The 17,344-nt window shown below is 45.8% G+C and overlaps 1 protein-coding gene across 2 annotated transcripts in view; it reads left to right on the forward strand.

Annotated features, from left to right (window-relative positions):
• PFKM (phosphofructokinase, muscle) overlaps positions 1–17,344 on the forward strand; it is a 90,503-nt gene that overhangs the window by 64,358 nt on the left and 8,801 nt on the right. For both annotated transcript variants that reach the window (XM_061614715.1, XM_061614714.1), the window contains exons 11-20: positions 480–605; positions 2,376–2,440; positions 2,708–2,771; positions 3,176–3,322; positions 3,448–3,518; positions 5,176–5,263; positions 6,564–6,716; positions 13,334–13,498; positions 14,502–14,563; positions 15,968–16,079. In XM_061614715.1, the coding sequence (XP_061470699.1) occupies positions 480–605; positions 2,376–2,440; positions 2,708–2,771; positions 3,176–3,322; positions 3,448–3,518; positions 5,176–5,263; positions 6,564–6,716; positions 13,334–13,498; positions 14,502–14,563; positions 15,968–16,079 (1,053 nt within the window). The remainder of the gene's footprint in view (positions 1–479; positions 606–2,375; positions 2,441–2,707; positions 2,772–3,175; positions 3,323–3,447; positions 3,519–5,175; positions 5,264–6,563; positions 6,717–13,333; positions 13,499–14,501; positions 14,564–15,967; positions 16,080–17,344) is intronic.

Here is a 17,344-nt window from a genome sequence, read left to right on the forward strand (position 1 = left end):
AGACTGTCGCTATTTTCAAGTGGGATTCAATCACATACTGGCAAATTCAGGTTGTGCAAATATATAGTTGATGGGGTGGCCTTGATACAACAAACCCTCTTCCCTAAAAGATCAGACATAAGGAAATTGATGAAAAAATGCATTGGAAAGTGTGGGATAACATTTGCATTGACACGTCATCTAAATTAGCATTTGAATGGATGCTCATTAAATAGCCAATGATGTCTAACTTCCCTGCAACCAGATCAGGATGAATGCTCAGTGAACAGGTGATCTTAAAGTGCTCTTAGTTAAGCAGTGGAAAGCCAGGAGACAAGGGGGCTCCAAGTTAATCTCCCGAGGCAGGGAGTGCTGTAATCTGTGCTCTAATCTGTACAGGGAATTGTGAGATCACCTGGAATTAAATTCTGTGGGAGCCCCATCAACTCCTCAAATCCTGTTTTTAAAAACCACATCCTTTTGTGTTCTCCATCTTGCAGGGAAGCAGGATGGGCGTGGAAGCAGTCATGGCACTCCTGGAGGGAACTCCTGATACTCCAGCATGTGTCATCAGCCTCTCTGGTAACCAAGCTGTCCGTCTTCCTCTCATGGAATGTGTCCAAGTGGTAAGTATTACCTGCTGCCTGTCTTGCTGGCCTGTGTGTGTTTGTGTTGTGTGGGACAACTCACCTCTGCAGGGCTTAAATCAACATCATAGGCTTTTACTGTTTTAGCGATCTTTTCCTCCTCTCAGGCAGTTTGGGGAGGGAGGTGCTGTAGCTCTGCGGAAGCTCCCAGGATTCTTTGGGGAAAGCTATGGCAGTTGAAGTAATACAACAATGAAATAAAATTGTAGTGTTTATATCTCCTTTGATCTCCTTGTTTTGAGGGAGGTTTGTCTGTAGGCTCAGGCAGACGTGGCCACACTTACCAGGCTTTCTTTTGCAGTGGAAACATAATTGTTTGGGAGCCAGTGCCCTGGCTCAGTTTATCATTCACAGGCAAACTGTGCCACACAACTGGATCATGTGCCAGGGAATGCATAAGGACAGGGTAGCCGGTGTAGTGCCATCCAGATGTTGTTGGACTCCATCTCCCATCAGCTCTGGGTAGCATGGCTAATGATCAAGGTTCATGGGAGTTATCGTCCAGTAATCTGGAGGGCATCACATTAGGTACGCCTGGATCAGGAGATAATTTTTGAAAAAGTAAATTTCTGGGCATCTTAAATTGTATTTCAACATGCGTGCATAACAATACAGGGGAGATTTGCAAACATCATCTCCCTTCCCCTTCCGTCCATGGAAGCCTCTATTGGAGCAAAGTTCCTTATGCGTGGGGAGGGACACAATTGGATACAACCTGCTAGCTAGCACTCCTGCTCCCATAGAAGAGGGGAGAAATCAAAGCTGATGCTGTTTCTAAGTGGGGCAGCTCACACCTATGCCCTTTCAGCAGTATGGCCAGACACAAATTCGGACTGTCTGCTGTGCAGGAGTTGCTCACCAGGCTTGGGCAAAAAATGAGATCACTGCAAGTGGAGAAGGCCAAGGCAGCAACAGCAAAAAGTGGGTTCTAGAAACAGCCAGGTGGAGGAGCAGGGTTGGCTGCAAGGAAAGGTGATGAAGGGATTAGGCATATTGGATATGTATGCATATTTTTCCTTTGTTTTGAATAACTTATTCCCTTTTTTTGTAAAATAGCATTGGCTTTTACAGAACTGGAGTGGTTGACAGACAGGAAAGTCATTGAGGCATTTCCAGGCTTTTCTTTATAACAGTGAGGGATGAAACTTTGAGGGGTTGTTTTTTTAAAAAGTCTGTAAACAGTAGCTAACATTGTCAGGGTGATACACTTAGAATGAGACAGATCTTAGGCCACCCAAAATATACACACACTCCTTGGCTGTACAATTCACACAACAAAGAGAGGGAGCCTATAAGCTATTGTAACCTTTCCCACATATTTTCAGTACAAAGGTGCTAAAGACACACTTCTTTATCCTGGATTTTGACTTAATTTTATAATAGTAATCAGTGGTGGCTGGTGGCCCAGAGCTTGGAAAAGTTACTTTTTTTAAACTACAACTCCCATCAGCCCCAGCCAGCATGGCCACTGGATTGGGCTGATGGGAGTTGTAGTTCAAAAAAAGTAACTTTTCCAAGACAGCAGAATCCTCTCTGGGTTTTAGTCCGATCCTTCAAGGACAGTGCCTTGAAAGTTTGGACTAAAACCCAGGACAGATTCTGCTCTCCCAACGACATGGAGCCACTGGCCGCCACTGATGGTAATTATTTTATCTTCTTGTATAACTGCATATAATTTTGTTGTAACCCACCTGTGTGGTGAAGGGCGGGTAAGAAACCTTATTAATCATCATCATTATCTTTCAACAGACAAAAGATGTCACAACAGCGATGAATGAAGGACGGTTTGATGACGCTCTCAAACTTAGGGGAAGGTGAGGTGGAGTTACAATGTGAATAAGGCCTTCCAGGGCCATTGTGTGATGTACTTTTACGGTTACTAAGGGGAAGTGGCTGTGGCTCAGTGGTAGAGTATGTGCTTTGCTTACAGAAAGTTCCAGGTTCAATCCCTGGCAGCTCCAGGTAAGGCTGGGAAAGACCCCTGCAGGAAACCACAGACAACATTGAGCTAGACAGACCAATGGGCTGACTCGGGCAGAAGGCAGCTTCCTTCATTCCTAATAATTTGATTAATCTTGCAGGAGTTTCCAGAATAACTGGGATGTTTACAAGATTTTGGCCCATATACGCCCTCCCTCTGCAAAGGTAAGAGCTGGGGGAATGTACAGTGGGACGGCATCATCGCTCAGTGGTACAGAGCACATGCTGTGCATGTATAAGTCCCATGTTCAATCCCTGGCATCTCTACATAAAGAGAATAGGTAGGAGGTGATGGGGAAAACTTTTTTCTTCCTGACACCATGAAGATCTTGCCCAGTTAGGATAGACAGTACTGACCTTGGGTGAGGCGGCTTCCTTTGTTCCAGTACAGGCAGGTCTGCCTCTCATATTGAGAACTGTGGCTGCAATGGGAGCCAGGCTGCTCTATGAATGCATTTCTCTCAGTACAATTGGATCCTTTGGTGGAATCCAGAATCCCAAACCTTGAGGGCGATTGATGGACATTGAAGCCATTTCTGACTTTATCCTGATCCCTTTCTCTCCTGCAGAGTGGCTACAATTTGGCAGTGATGAATGTAGGTGCGCCGGCGGCTGGCATGAATGCAGCTGTAAGGTCTACCGTCAGAATTGGGTTGATCCACGGCCACAAGATGCTGGCTGTGCACGACGGGTTTGAAGGTTTAGCTGAAGGAAAGGTATTTGTTTTATTGAACTGATAGATTAATGCACTCTTCTAAGGCAGTTCCACAATCGTCATGTCCTTGTTGGCTCTGGAAGAGCTGCTGAAGCTAAGAAACCCTTTCCTCATCCCCCCCTCCAGGTTGAAGAAATTGGATGGGGAGGAGTTGGTGGCTGGACTGGAAGAGGTGGATCAACTCTTGGAACCAAAAGGTATTATGAGGAGGTGGAGAGGGGTGTCCAGGGCCAGACGTACTCTGTGTTTCAAATAAATAAACTGGCTTAGATGAGGTACACTTTTTTCCCTGATATAAAACTACACGTGCCACTCAACAGGGGTGGCTAATCGGCAGCTCTCCAGATGTTGCTGGACTCCAACTCCTATCATCCCCATCCAAAACCATACTGGGATTGATGGGAGTTGGAGTCCAGCAACCTCTGGAGGGCCACAGGTTCCCCACCCTTGCCTAACCTTTTACTTCCAGAGTGTGGAAGAGTAAGCATTCTAGTAGTCACTGGGGATAGCTCTCTCTGTTTCTGAAGGAGTCACTGTACTGGGCAGGCCTCCCATCTGGAAGGAAACAAGATCAGAACACTGATTTGTGCAGAGATGTATCCAGCAGCCTCCTCAGAGAGCGAGTAATGCTGCAACTTTTGTATATTGGTAGAGTGACCAAATAGTCCAGTGATGTTGGATGCAGGCACAAAACACAATTGCCTCCCCCAGTGGAGTCTGATTGGAAGGAGGTGAATCCAGAACAGTGACTCATGCGGAGATGCATCAGGCAGCCTCCCCTAAAGTCAGATTGTTCTTCTGTGACTCTGCACCAGAAGTAATTGAATGCTTCTATCATATCCTGTGCTCATGCACTGCAGAATTGCCCAGTCCCCTGAATAACTGAAAACTCAGTTGCAAATCTCAACTGACAAATATGACCAAACCCAGGTGAGAGTGCATAATCATGCCTATGATGTTGTGATGGTAGCAGTGGTGATGGATGGTGAAGAAAGTTCTTTTCTCTGCTTCTATTGCTTCCTCAATGAATCACTCAGCAAAGCTTTCTGAGTGGGGAATGGGCTGGTTAAACCCAATCCAGTCTGGAAGCTGCAGCCGAGGCAGAATGCCACTGCCAGGCTCTTATATGGGGCAGCAAGATGGTTTTATATTAAACTGATCCTTAAAACTCTGCACTGCGTGCTAGCCCCAGGCCCAATTCAAGGTGTTGGTACTGGTGTACAAAGCCATATACTTAAAGAAGCATCTTATACCTGCTGACCCATGCTTTAAGATTGGCTGGGGAGGCCTTGCTCATAGTCTTGTCAATGGGCATGGCCCATGGGGATATGAGACAGGGCCTTTCTGGTGGCAGCCTCTTGTCTGTGAAACTCCCTGCCAGGTGACAAACTTAAAATGTATTTGTACAGCCAAGCATTTGGAATGTAACTAAGTTGGAACCTATTAGTCAAAGTTTTATTATCCATTACGTTATGTTCTGATGAAACAGTTAAAAACAAGTACAGTAATTAAAAACATTTTAAAATAAATTTAAATAGCAACAGACTAAAAAGATTAAAACACATCAACTTCTATGAGTCTGGATAGGCTTTCCTGATCAAAAAAGTTTTAAGCAGGTGCTGAAGAGAATATGGCAAACCTGCCTGATGTTAATAGGCAGAGAGTTGCCAAGAGTAGGTGCTGCCACACTAAAAGAATGATTTCTTACAAATGTGGAGTCTGTATTTTATGCTTATTATTAGCTGCCTTGGGGTCCTGTGAGAGGCAAGGCCGGGATATAAGAATCAATAATAAATTAAATAAAATAAGAATGGAGAGCTGATGCTTCCACTGATTATTCTTATTCACTCATAGGACTCTGCCTAAGAAATACTTTGAGGAAATCAGCAACACCATTAGCAGTTTTAACATCCATGGTCTGATCATCATTGGTGGCTTTGAGGTGGGTCACAGGCAAGCCTGCGCTCTTTAGCACATGGGTTCCCAAACATTCTTCCCCACAGACTACTGAGGAGCGGTCTTGTAGTCTTGGTGAACCACTTACTGATTTTTCTGCCTGTTGTAGCAGTTATGTGCTGTGCTAGATGCTGTATGACTTTAATTGCATTTTAATTGCTTCTTTTATTTCTTATACAGGCATACCCCGCTTAACGTTGCTTCACTTAACGTTGCCTCGCTATAACGTACACGCTCCATACGTCCCCATACCCCGCTTAACGTTCGCCTGCTTTGCAGTAACATACATTTTATTGGCATGACGCCGCTGCCATCTAGTGGTGATTGCGTGCAGTACAAGTGAAGACAGTTGCTTCACTTAAAGTAGATTTTCACTACTCTCCGGTCCCATTGCGAACATTAAAGCGGGGTATGCCTGTATATTGTATTACAATCCATCGAACCCCATTCTACTCCTTTCAAGTACCCTCCTCTTTCTTTCTGTCTTTCACACTGCTAATCCTCTCCTCTCCTTTCAAATGCCTCCTTCCCCCATCACTTCTCGTCTGGTTTGCTTACCTTCCAGGCAGACTAGACAACTGGCTACTAAGAACAACAGAGCAGCTGCTGCACCCGCCATTCACAGTTGCTGCTTCCACTGTTCTTCACAGATGTGTTGCAAACCCCCTAAATGAAGCCTGCAGGCTACAGTTTGGGAACCCCTGCTCTAGAGCATGGGAGATCTGATGGAAGTAAATCAATATTGATTGGATTAACAGACTGGTGCATGAGTTTGTACATGTTCACATTCCACAGAACTCTTCCATAGGCACAATGTGGTTGTCATTGGCTGTGGTTTGGAAAAAGCACCCTGTCCAACAACCAAATCCTCAACTATTGCAGAGCGGGTTCTGATGACAGTCAGGTTATGGTTGGAATGGGGGATACCTGGTGCCATCCAGATGTCATTGGACTCCAACTCCTATCAGCCCCAGCTAGCATGGCCAGTGGCCAGGGATGATGAGAGATGTAGTCCAGCAACGTCTGGAGAGCCACAGGTTACCCGACCTTGGCTTATGCTATCTCTTCTTGGGGAGATTGATTATGGGAACGGGGAGTCTGCTTTATGAGCAGAGATGAAAAGAGATTGCTCAGTTTTGGGGAGGGGAAAGCTGCAAGGGACTGATGATTAAAAGCATCTCTCAGGGCTTTAGGAATGGAACCTGAACAAATTGGGGCAGCTGAAGCTGCCCTTTCCCTGTCCTAACAATGAAAGTGAAGAGCTTTTTCCTTTCCCCTTTCCATAGGCTTTCACTGGCAGCCTGGAGTTGGTTGAAGGCCGAGCCAAGTTTGAAGAGCTCTGTATCCCACTCTGTGTTATTCCTGCCACTGTCTCCAACAATGTCCCTGGCTCTGACTTCAGCATAGGTGCAGACACAGCCCTCAACACCATCACATCGGTAAGACATTCTTTGGCATCCCAGCTGCCAATTCAGTAATTGTCAACATGTGCAAGGCCAGTCTTACTACAAGGCAAAGTGTGGCAGCTGTCTGAGGGTGGTGTTTAGTAGTGCAGCAGCACAGGATCATAGGAAGCTGCCTTTTGCCGAGTCAGACCATTGGGCCACCTAGTTTAGTATTGTCTACAGTGACTGGCAGTGGCTTTCCAGGATTTCAGATAGGGGCCTCTCCCAGCCCTACCTGGAGACGCCAGTGTGGAAGGAAAAACTTCCCAGTCGATTTATTGTGCTCCAAAGGACAGCATTTATTAAGACAGAAAACAGGTAAGGCACGGAGCTGGATTGACCCTGAATCTTGATTAGGAAGGAAACACACTCACACACGAGCTTTGATCAGAGTTTCCATCCAACCAACCGAGAGAGACAGCTGTGGTCAGATGGACAACTTTATTCAGAACTCCTCAGTGTTATATAGGACTTGGGGTACAGCAAATAATAAACATCAAAGACGCACATATAGGTGAAAGAATTACATAGAGTACTGCCTTCAAGGATAGAAGAGGATATCACATTCCGTCCATTCTCCTGTCAAGCTGACACTTACTTACCTGTAAGGGCTTTGAAGTCCTTGTGGAAGAGACAGAGGAGCCAGTACAATGCTTGACACATAAAAAAAGAATTCCTCTAGGGCAAACAAGCAATTACCCCTCACCTTTGATCTACATACAGTAGGGCCCTGCTTTACAGCGTTCCGCTTGAAGGCGTTCTGCTGATACCGCGGCTTTTGTTTTCCATTTTAAAGGGTTTTTTCCCACTTTTGCGACGTTTTGCGCCGTTTTCGCGTCATTTTGCGTGACGTGGCCCATTAAAGTCAATGGGGTCCCGCTTTACAGCGTTTTCCACTTTATGGTGGGGGTCCAGAACGGAACCCGCCGTATAAGCGGGGCCCTACTGTACTTAGCAGTGAGGATACACAGCTTCACGGGAATAGGAATCTTAAAGGGACAGCAATTCTCACAGATTCTGAGAGACTGAAAGGAAAGAGTAAGGGCCTCATCTGAACACCCATATAATTTTAGTGATAACACCTTCTCTATCCCAGACGTGGAAGGCATTGCCAGGGCTGACCACGAGCGGCACCCAGGGGACCACGTGAGTCAGAGGCCTTGTAGGCCTTGACGTGTCTGTGTTGTTTTAGCCCCGTTCCTCCACCCAGGTGGGTATGGAGGCGGCACCCCAGAATGTAAAGCTCAGACTTTCTTTGCCTCCAGGCTTTAGGAGGGCCATTAAAGCGGCAATTCGAAAAGGGGGTAGCGCACAAAGGCATAAGTCCTCAGAAGCAGCAGATATATTTGCTCCTTAGGAGTAGTATAAGCCCCTTTCCTCCACTCAATGGGTTTTGGACGGGGCAAACCAGAATGCAAGCCTCAGACCTTCGTTGCCTCCAGGCTTTGTAAAGGCCATCGAACAGGCAATTGGTAAAGCGGATAGCTCTCAAAGGCACAAGTCAAAAAAGCATAAAAGGACTCCCACCTTCAATTTCCTCATCCTTTCCCCCCCCCCTTTGCCACAGCAAGTAAGCAAACAGGCACATGACAAAGCCAAAAAAACCTAAAGGCAAGTCCCCTGACAACTCAGATTTGCCCCCTAGAGACTGTCCTCTGCCTATGATATCTGGCAGAGTGGCACCTTGGATAATAAACATGCCCTACCCATTTCTCCAGTCGGGAATCGGGCAATAAGCATTCCACAGCTGGTTCTTATAGGCCCAGTGGCTAATCCTCCAGATTTTTTCTAGCCTCTCTGAAACTGCTCCCTTTGGGGTGCTTGAGAGGGAAGAGGGGCAGTGGAGTTCCATGTCAGACAAGGATGGGGATCCAACCCCTCTCCTAAGCCATGCCTTTTAGAAGTGCAACATTTCTTCCCCCCCTTTATTTCCCTACCTGAATCATTCAGAAGGCTGACCATAGCTGAATGGGACAACCCCCTAACCAGCAAAAAAGTCTGAAGCCTATGCCAATATTTATTATAGATGGGACCCTGGAATGGAAGAATTTATTTGTTTTCCATCTGTGGTTCAGCCACTTATTTATCTTAATGCTGGGATTTACTTCTCAATATACTGAGAGGTCCTACAACACTCAGGGGAAAAGAGGTGCTGTTCACCCCCAAACTGCAATTATGAGTCTGCCAACTTTCTTTACTGGTTTGTCTCCCTATCTCCTTGGTGGCCAGAGCTTCCTGTATGAGGCTTTCTCAGCGAATGGCTGCTCCAGATATGGCCGCTGACAAATTATTCGCCAATTTGGGTGCTAGGAGGGCCCTTTGGCAAACTTATTGAAGGGCTGTCAGTACTTCTTGTAATAATCTGTCTACAGCTCCCCTTAAAGGATTTAACCTGTTTGGGGGACAAAATTTGAATCAAACTTTAGTAGAGATGAAAGTCAAAGTAAGGCAACACCTTTGGCCCCAAAAGGGATGATAAAAGCACTAATGAGACATCCTTTTATTCCTTTGGTCCACAATGAGAAGATTTTCGTTACAGGGGTTTCCATGGACAGAGGTCAGCTTGAACCAGATCACATGTCTCCAGACATCCAGCCTTTACCAACCCCAAACCTGGTCCCAGCCAGCCCCAGTAGGGGAACAATCTCTGGTGCCATGACCCAGGAGGTTGAGGCAGGTGGCAGGACTTCACTCAGGTCTCGCAGCAGAGCACCTCATAGCATGGGTCCCACACACTGTGACCCAGGGGCTCAAACGGGAATTCTCCTCCCTCCCATGCCATCACGGCTATCTCACACCTGTCCCCAAGGATCAGACTGAGGCTTGCTACAGTACACATATAACAGCTCCTATCAGCGGGAGCGATAAAGCCAGTTCCCGAGGGAGAGAAGGGGATGAGGCTTACTCCCATCTGTCTCTGGTCCCCCCAAAATTGGGGCACCGGGGCAGTTTTAAACCTTTGATGACTCAGTCAGTATGTTCTATGCTGGACATTTAGGGTGGAAATGTTAAAGTCCATCATGGAGACATGGCAGTTATGAGGCTTCATTGCTTCCATAGACCTCATGGAGGCTTCTTTACGGGCCCTAATTTTTCCAGACCATCACAAATTCCTCTGCTTTCCTTATGTGCATAGACAATTTCAGTTCAAGGCCCTTGGGCTTGCTTCACCACCTTGAGTTTTCACCAAGCCCATGATAGCACTGGGGACATCTCAGGCAACATCAAATACACAAGATGACCTTTTCATCAGGTCCCCATCTCTACTTCAGGCATAAAGCGATATTCCGCATACGCTGCCCTGGTCTGAGGAGTCATGGATTCCTCATCAATGCCAGTAAGAGTCATTGGGTTCACCTAGGATCCTGGATAGACACCTCCACAGGGATTATCAATCCTGCACCAGACACATAGCCAAGATCCACGCCTCAGTCCAGTCTCGCATAGTACACAGATTTGCAGACCTGATGAACCTACAACATGTGCCTGGCATCCTGATACCTTGTAGGGTCGTAATTCCATGGGCCACAGCTCATACCAGACAGATACAGTGGCTCCTGCTTCTCCACTTGGATGCAATTGCAGCCAAACTACACACGTTGGTCTTGCTGCCTGCAGCTGTCCGACAATCTCCCCAGTGTTCGTTGCCTCTCTGACACCTTCTGAACAGAGTTCCATGCCTTTTTCCCCCAGCGAATTCTGGTCAGAACATAAATTGGTTGGAGCTCAGGGCTGTTGCCCTTGCCCTCCAACACTTTAAGCACATACTCCTTCACAAACACGTATTAGTCTTCACTGACAACATTTCAACCAAATGTCATTTCAGCAAACAAGGACTCAGACCTCACCCAGTTAGCAGGGCATCATAACATGAGCAGAACCCTATTGGGGCTCTATGACAGCTCAAACACATCGGAGGGGAGCTGAAAGTGACAACAGCCTTCCTCAGCAGACATCAGATTCACCCGGGGGGGATGCAGTCTCAGCAACAGAGCATTCAAACTGTCTCAAGTCTATCAGGGGTATCCAGTCCTCCATTACTTTGCATCTTATCTCAAGACCTTCACTCTTAAAGTACCTGATTTCATGGGTAGAAGAGACGAATGCTTTCACCACTCGGTGGCCTCATGAATTCCCCTTTGCCTTTCCTCCGGCTCCGGTCCTTGTAAAAGTACTCCATGAGCTTAGCCTTGAACAATTGGAGAACATTCTGGTTCCTCAATGGCCCAGGAGGCCGTGGTTGTCTGATGTCCTACATCTAGCATTGTCTCCTCCACTACCATACCATCTCTCTACAGATCTTCTCACACAGCGTCCCAACACTCATCCAGATTTTGGAGGGCTCAGCCCAGCTGCATGGAGACTGTGACCAGCCATACTCGAAGCAGGCATCCAGAGGGGCTTCCACTGACAGGATTTATGAGGCACTGTAGAACGCCGTTTTTCAGTTAGTGCAAAAGGAAGGAGACAACATGTCCTTTAAGAAGCTATTGCTTCCAGTCACTTCGTCTTTTCAAGGATGGCTTCGACCAAGAACTTAAGCTCAGTTCCTTGAAGGATCAAGTAATGGCTCTGCCATCAGTTTGCTCCAGGCCTGGATGAGTGGCGCTCTCATGCCACCCACAGGTTAAATATTTTTTAAGAAGGGCAACTCTATTTTCTACACCCATGATTCACGGGTTTCCTTCATGGCACCTACACAAGGGGCTCAACGCCCTTACTAAATCTCATTTTGAACCATTGGCCTCTGTCACTATGACTCCTATCTTTTAAAGTAGCAGTTTTGGTGGCTCTTATTGCGGCCAGCAGAGGGGCAGAACTCAGTGTCTGTCCATCCTGGCTGATCTCTGCATTTTTTCGTACAGACAAAGCAGTGTTCAGGACAGACGCACCTTATATTGCTAAAGCCAATTCTACTTTTCAGAGGTCTGAGGAACTGATCCTCCCTTTCTTTTCCTCGAGCCATCACTTTCATCGGAAAAGTTATGGCACAAAATTGGATTTGAGGTGTGCACTTAACATTTCCATTAAATGTACAAAGACATTTAAGTTGACCACTTGATCAGTGCCTCTGTGGCATTAGCTTATGAATCGCAACTGCTTCGGTCTTCTGGTCACATTACACTTCATCCCACCAGGCGGCAGTACCTTCTGCAGCTTTAGCCATCACCACCTGCATTGCAGAAATCGGCATTCACTAGACACACTATAAAGTGGGCACTTAAGCTTCTTCTAAAGCGGCCTTTAGCTGAGGGTCCTTCAATCAATACTACCTTCATAGTGAGCGGACCTGCAGATTCCCACCCAAAACGGACTTCAGCTCTGGTAGGTCCCAATGTGAAGCTATGTGGGCGAGTCTGTCAGGAAAATGGAACGTTGGTCACTTACCGTGAAGGGTCTTTTTCTGGCAGGCGAAGCCCACATAGCCACGCCTCACCCTGCACTCATCCGCTCACTCTGTCAACGCACAGGTCCTTCCTATTACATTACATGGTCTGCTCTTCTGTTTTTGGGGGGCACTGCCTGGTTCTGTGTTAATGTTTTTCTAAGGTTTTTACTACATAGGTCCACAGGCTCTTAGGGCTGGGCCAGAAGGGAAACTGAGGAGACGCTGAGAGGGATAGGAGGAGGAGCATGCAAATTAACTAGAGAGATTTCCTGCCTGGGCTAGAGGAGACTGATGATAGCCCAATGTGAGGCTATGTGGGCTTCGTCTGCCAGAAAAAGACCCTTCACGGTAAGTGACCAACATTCCATTCTCTGCAAAGGAGCACTAGCAGGACCCTGTATGTTTTGGAGTATCTTGAAACTCTCAACTGTCTTTTTGTCATTAAGTTCCTAGTACTTAATGGCTACAAATATAGGCTTAAAAGGTTTTGAGCAATGACCTGATTTAAAACAAAAACTCAAAAAGTTGAAAGGGCAGAGATTGAGTGCGTTCCATAGCTTCTTGCTATTCCCCAAACTAGCAGGAGCAGAATACACAGCACAAATTTGAAGGATTTTAATAGGCTGTTGAAATCTATCTTTCACAATGCACAATTTAGTTTTTATTCCTTGAGCATTTCCATTTAAAAGGCTCTGGGGCAGTAGGGATGAGAGACATGTCTGCCTGATGAGAGAGGCTGCCAGTCAGAATAAGTCGACAGCTAAGGGTACCAATGGCCAGACTTGGTTTTAGGCAGCTTCATAAGTTCAAAAGCAATGGGGAGAGGTTTTGGCTTAATGACAGAGTGTATGCTTTGCTTGCAGTAGGTTCCAGGTTCAGCCCCTGGCATCTCCAGGTCAGAGAATCTTGGGTGATGGGGAAGACTCTTCTTTGCTATGAGACCTTGGAGAGCTGCTGCCAGTCAGAGCAGACAGTACTGGCATAGATGCCTGACTCAATCTAAGACAGTTTTTGAATGTTTATATGTTTGGATCTGGGCTCCTACTGGGAGGAAGGGTAGGATATAAATCTAATAAATAAATAAAATTTTAACTTCTGGTCATGAAGATTGCAAAATGTTCCAAGAAGAACTATTCCCATTTCCTCTTTTTTATTTATTTTTTCAAAAAGACCTCATCTCGAGCAGACCACCTTTTATTTGACACATTGTTTAATTCCCCAGACTTGTGACCGTATCAAACAGTCTGCAGCTGGTACCAAGAGGCGGGTGTTCATCATTGAGACCATGGGAGGATACTGTGGCTATTTGGCTACCATGGCAGGATTGTCTGCTGGAGCGGATGCAGCCTATATTTATGAAGATCCTTTCACCATCCATGACTTGGAGGTGAGAACCTTTTGCAGATGCCCAAGAGGCTACCGGTTGTTTCCTTTTTGAAGGCATGTCTGCCTCTGACAGCAATGGCACATTACGGATTGGATTCTCAGAGTTCCCTCTTCCTTTTTTAACAGCCTCCATTATAAATATTATAATAGTCGTTTTCAAACTCTGCTGTGAGAGAATCACTAATGTGCCATGAGAAATAAATGAGATGTGCACTGAAGAGCCTGGCAACGGTGTCTGTGCATGACACTGTTCTGGCCTGTGTGACACTGTTCCAGCTCTTCTGGCTATTCAGTCAGTCACCTTTCACTGGAAGCACATAATTTTGACTAGCCTCTGCTTTGGATGTGATTGGAGTGTTCAATCACTCCCAAGAGAAAGGCTCAGCAGAATTGCCTGTTGCAGTCCCTTTCAATACAGAGGCATAACAGAACTGCCTGCCTTCAGAAAAGGCTGCCTGTTGCATCTCTACACAAATCACTTCTCTGGGCCTGACTCCTTCCAATCAGGAGGCAACGACTCATGCAGAAACACGGGGCTAGGCTTCTTTAAGGGTGGGAAAGTATACCCTTTTATATGAAAGTCAACCTTTTCAGGTACAAAAGTGAAACTATGTACCTCCAGGTTTAATTCAGGAGGCGTGCGAGCCTCAGCAATCACTTTATTAAAGTATCTTATAATGTAACATTTTGTAAGTCTGTATCTGGATGACAGCTGTGTGTGGTCACTGATGTAAATAGATTTGGGGCCTACACGTTTTTCCTTTTCTGACTGAGTAAATTTAGTCCGTTCATCATCCAAAATGTGACATTACAGGCTTTAGTGCAAAGTTCACAACCCTAACCTTGGCACTATAAAGACTTGGCTGTCTCAAAAGGGTAGGGACTTTGAAGCAAAATCTATAATAATCATGTTTGGGGTGATGTTCATGTGTTGTTTTTGAAAGGGACCCCTTTCCTTTCATAAGCATCCTAAGAAACAATATTATTTTTCTTTGGTTAAACAGATGAATGTGGAGCATCTGACTGAGAAAATGAAGACCACAGTGAAAAGAGGTTTAATATTGAGGTATCTGACTAGACTTAACCATCAGAAACAGCTGGGGATTGGATGCTTAGAAGTAGTTTCCATTAGTTAATAAGTGAAAATGGGCATACCATTGTAAGAGTGGTAGGAATTCTGTTCCTCTTTTAAGGTTTACCTATACATGCCTTTTTCTATTCTGAGCTGAACTTTAAAACAACATTGGTTATGCAGATATTCAACATGATGCAATTTGAAAAGAAAATTTGGCTGTGGAAGGTGTGTATAGGCTAGCACCTGTGACATTGCCAACAGGTTAGGTTAGGTTACGTGATATGATATCAGCTATTTATTGAGCATTCATTCTCATTTGTTTGCAGGGAAGTTATATGACATTGAATCAAGCAATTGTTATCCTACACTTTCCAGTACATTTTCCCATGGCTTATTGCAAAAACATCTGATTTGTGGGATGGTTTAGGGAAGTTGCTTTGTTGCGCAAGAGCTCCAAAATGGCTATAATTGTGCAACCTGAATTTAGCAACTGAAAATAACAACAATCTGGAAGTGCCATAAGACACAGAATTTCAGAATGAAAAGTGATCAGGAGGCTATTAGTCCCAGGATTCTGGATTGTCCATCCCCAAAACTTCTATCTATGTACATATCATACTTGCACCCTAGCTATCCTCCAAGGAGTTCATGGCAGGGTTAATGGGGGTTATTTAATTTTATCCTCACGACATACCTTTGAGGGAAGTTAGACTGAGAGAGATTTGCCCCAAACTGCTTTGGAACTTCATGGCTGCATTGAAGGATCTGCATCCTAGTCTCCTGTCACTGCCAGGAGTGACTTTTTCAGATATCAGAAGGAAAAAAGCAGGCTGTGGTCAAAATCAAATTACGGTGAGCCACCACCAGGTATTGTAGAGCAACTATGTACCCCCATGTAAATAGGCCACAGAACAAGGAAAATATCAGCTAAGTTATAGAGTCACCAGCCAATGAGACAATGTCACATTCTTCCCTAGCTCCCAGTTAGATTGGGATGAGGCACCTTTTTCAGCTCAAGGGCCACATTCCCTCTTGGGGAACCTTCTGGGAGGGGGGGCTGCATTCCAGTGGTGGGTGGGGCAATGGATGTGACTCTCCTGAACCTTGGTTCAGGAGGCTACATTCATACAAAAGTCACAGGTTCCTACAGACACACATCCCTCAGTCCATCTAAGCAACCAAGAGGAATTATCACAGTTCAAGGACATGTTCCAGCCAGGCAAAATGCTGAAGTTCCCCAGCCCTGAGTTAGACCCTAAGCAAGAATTGTCAACAAGCCCCTTAGCACTAAATTATAGCAACCCATCTCTTTACTCTTTAAAGCCAGTCCTTAATCACTGTAGACCTGTCTCCCTGCCTAATTTATGCCCTCTCCCTTTCTTTCTCTCTTTCCAGAAATGAGAAATGCAATGAAAACTATACCACTGATTTCATATTTAACTTGTATTCTGAGGAAGGGAAAGGCATCTTTGACACCAGAAAAAATGTCTTGGGACACATGCAGCAGGTATGTCTGGAGCCTGGCAATACTGCTAGTGCTGCTCAAGCAGTTAACACTCTTATAGATTCATGAATGCAGAGAAGTTGAACTAGAAGGTAGACAGGTTGGAAAATCTTCACAGGGATGGTCCCAACCATTGGCCTTTAGTTGACCCATGTTGTCCCATATTTTGTTCCTGAGGAAAAATCTGCTGCTTCTGGTTCAGGAAAAGCAATGTTTTTTCTGTAATGCGTACAAAGTCTCAGGATTGCACACCAGAGGAGGAGACTGGAAGCGTCCTCTTTTAGTTTTAAAATGGCCACAGTTCCCCATCATGTCCAAACTTGGAGAACTGTGGTTTGCTTAAACCTGGGGTGGGTAACCTTTTTTTGGTCCAAGGGCTGCATTCAAGGTTGGCCAACCCTCCAACCCAAGGGCTGCATGCCAGCAGTGTTTGTGGCCACTGAACATTCACTTGCTCTCCTGTATGCACATGTGCTCACACCACACACATATACAGCATACACACTTGTCACACATACAGGTGGCTCTGGGGATTCACCCCTCTAGCATTCTTCTCCACCCCACAAATGTCGGTGGATGAAGTGCCTCAACTCTCCCTGCTGCCACCACCCTTGAGACAAGAGCACTCTGGAAATAGGAAGGAGCACTTCGAAGACTCCTGAGTGTTGCTAATCAGCATTGCTTCTGAAACACTGGAACAGAGAGGAGTGTCCCTTCCTATTTCTGGAGCACCCTCATCTGCTGTCACTAGTAGAAGTGCCAAGGAGAGGAGCTTTGCTTGGGGTCAGGTGCTGATGGTGGTGGCAGTGGTGGCTTCATCTCTCCCTCTCTGTGCTACATCCCTTTCTCCACACAAAACACAGCAGGTGATGCTAGAGAAGAGCAGCTTGTAAAAGCAAAATGTTTTTTTTAAAAAAATAACACCACCAAATTTGGGAGGGGTACAGTAAATCTTGAGGGGGAGGCTAGATCTGGACCATTGGTTATTCACCTATTATTTAAACTATGGTTCCTGAGAACAAGCCAGGATCAAACCATTGTTTCATATTCTGACCTCTCACTTTTGACATGTTAGGCAAGCCACAATTTTTCAGCTTGCTCCCCCCTGCAAATCTGCAAGGGATGCATCATTATAACTGCACTGGCTCACAAGTCTGTTTCTGTAAGGGCTACATGGTATTCCGAAACTGCCTCCCATCCAGGCACTGACCAGGCCCAGACCTGCTTACCTTCAGCAATGTTGTGATGGCCTCTAACTTGGATGGCTT

This window comes from Rhineura floridana, chromosome 3, assembly GCF_030035675.1.
Source record: "Rhineura floridana isolate rRhiFlo1 chromosome 3, rRhiFlo1.hap2, whole genome shotgun sequence".
Classification (NCBI taxonomy): Eukaryota; Metazoa; Chordata; class Lepidosauria; order Squamata; family Rhineuridae; genus Rhineura; species Rhineura floridana.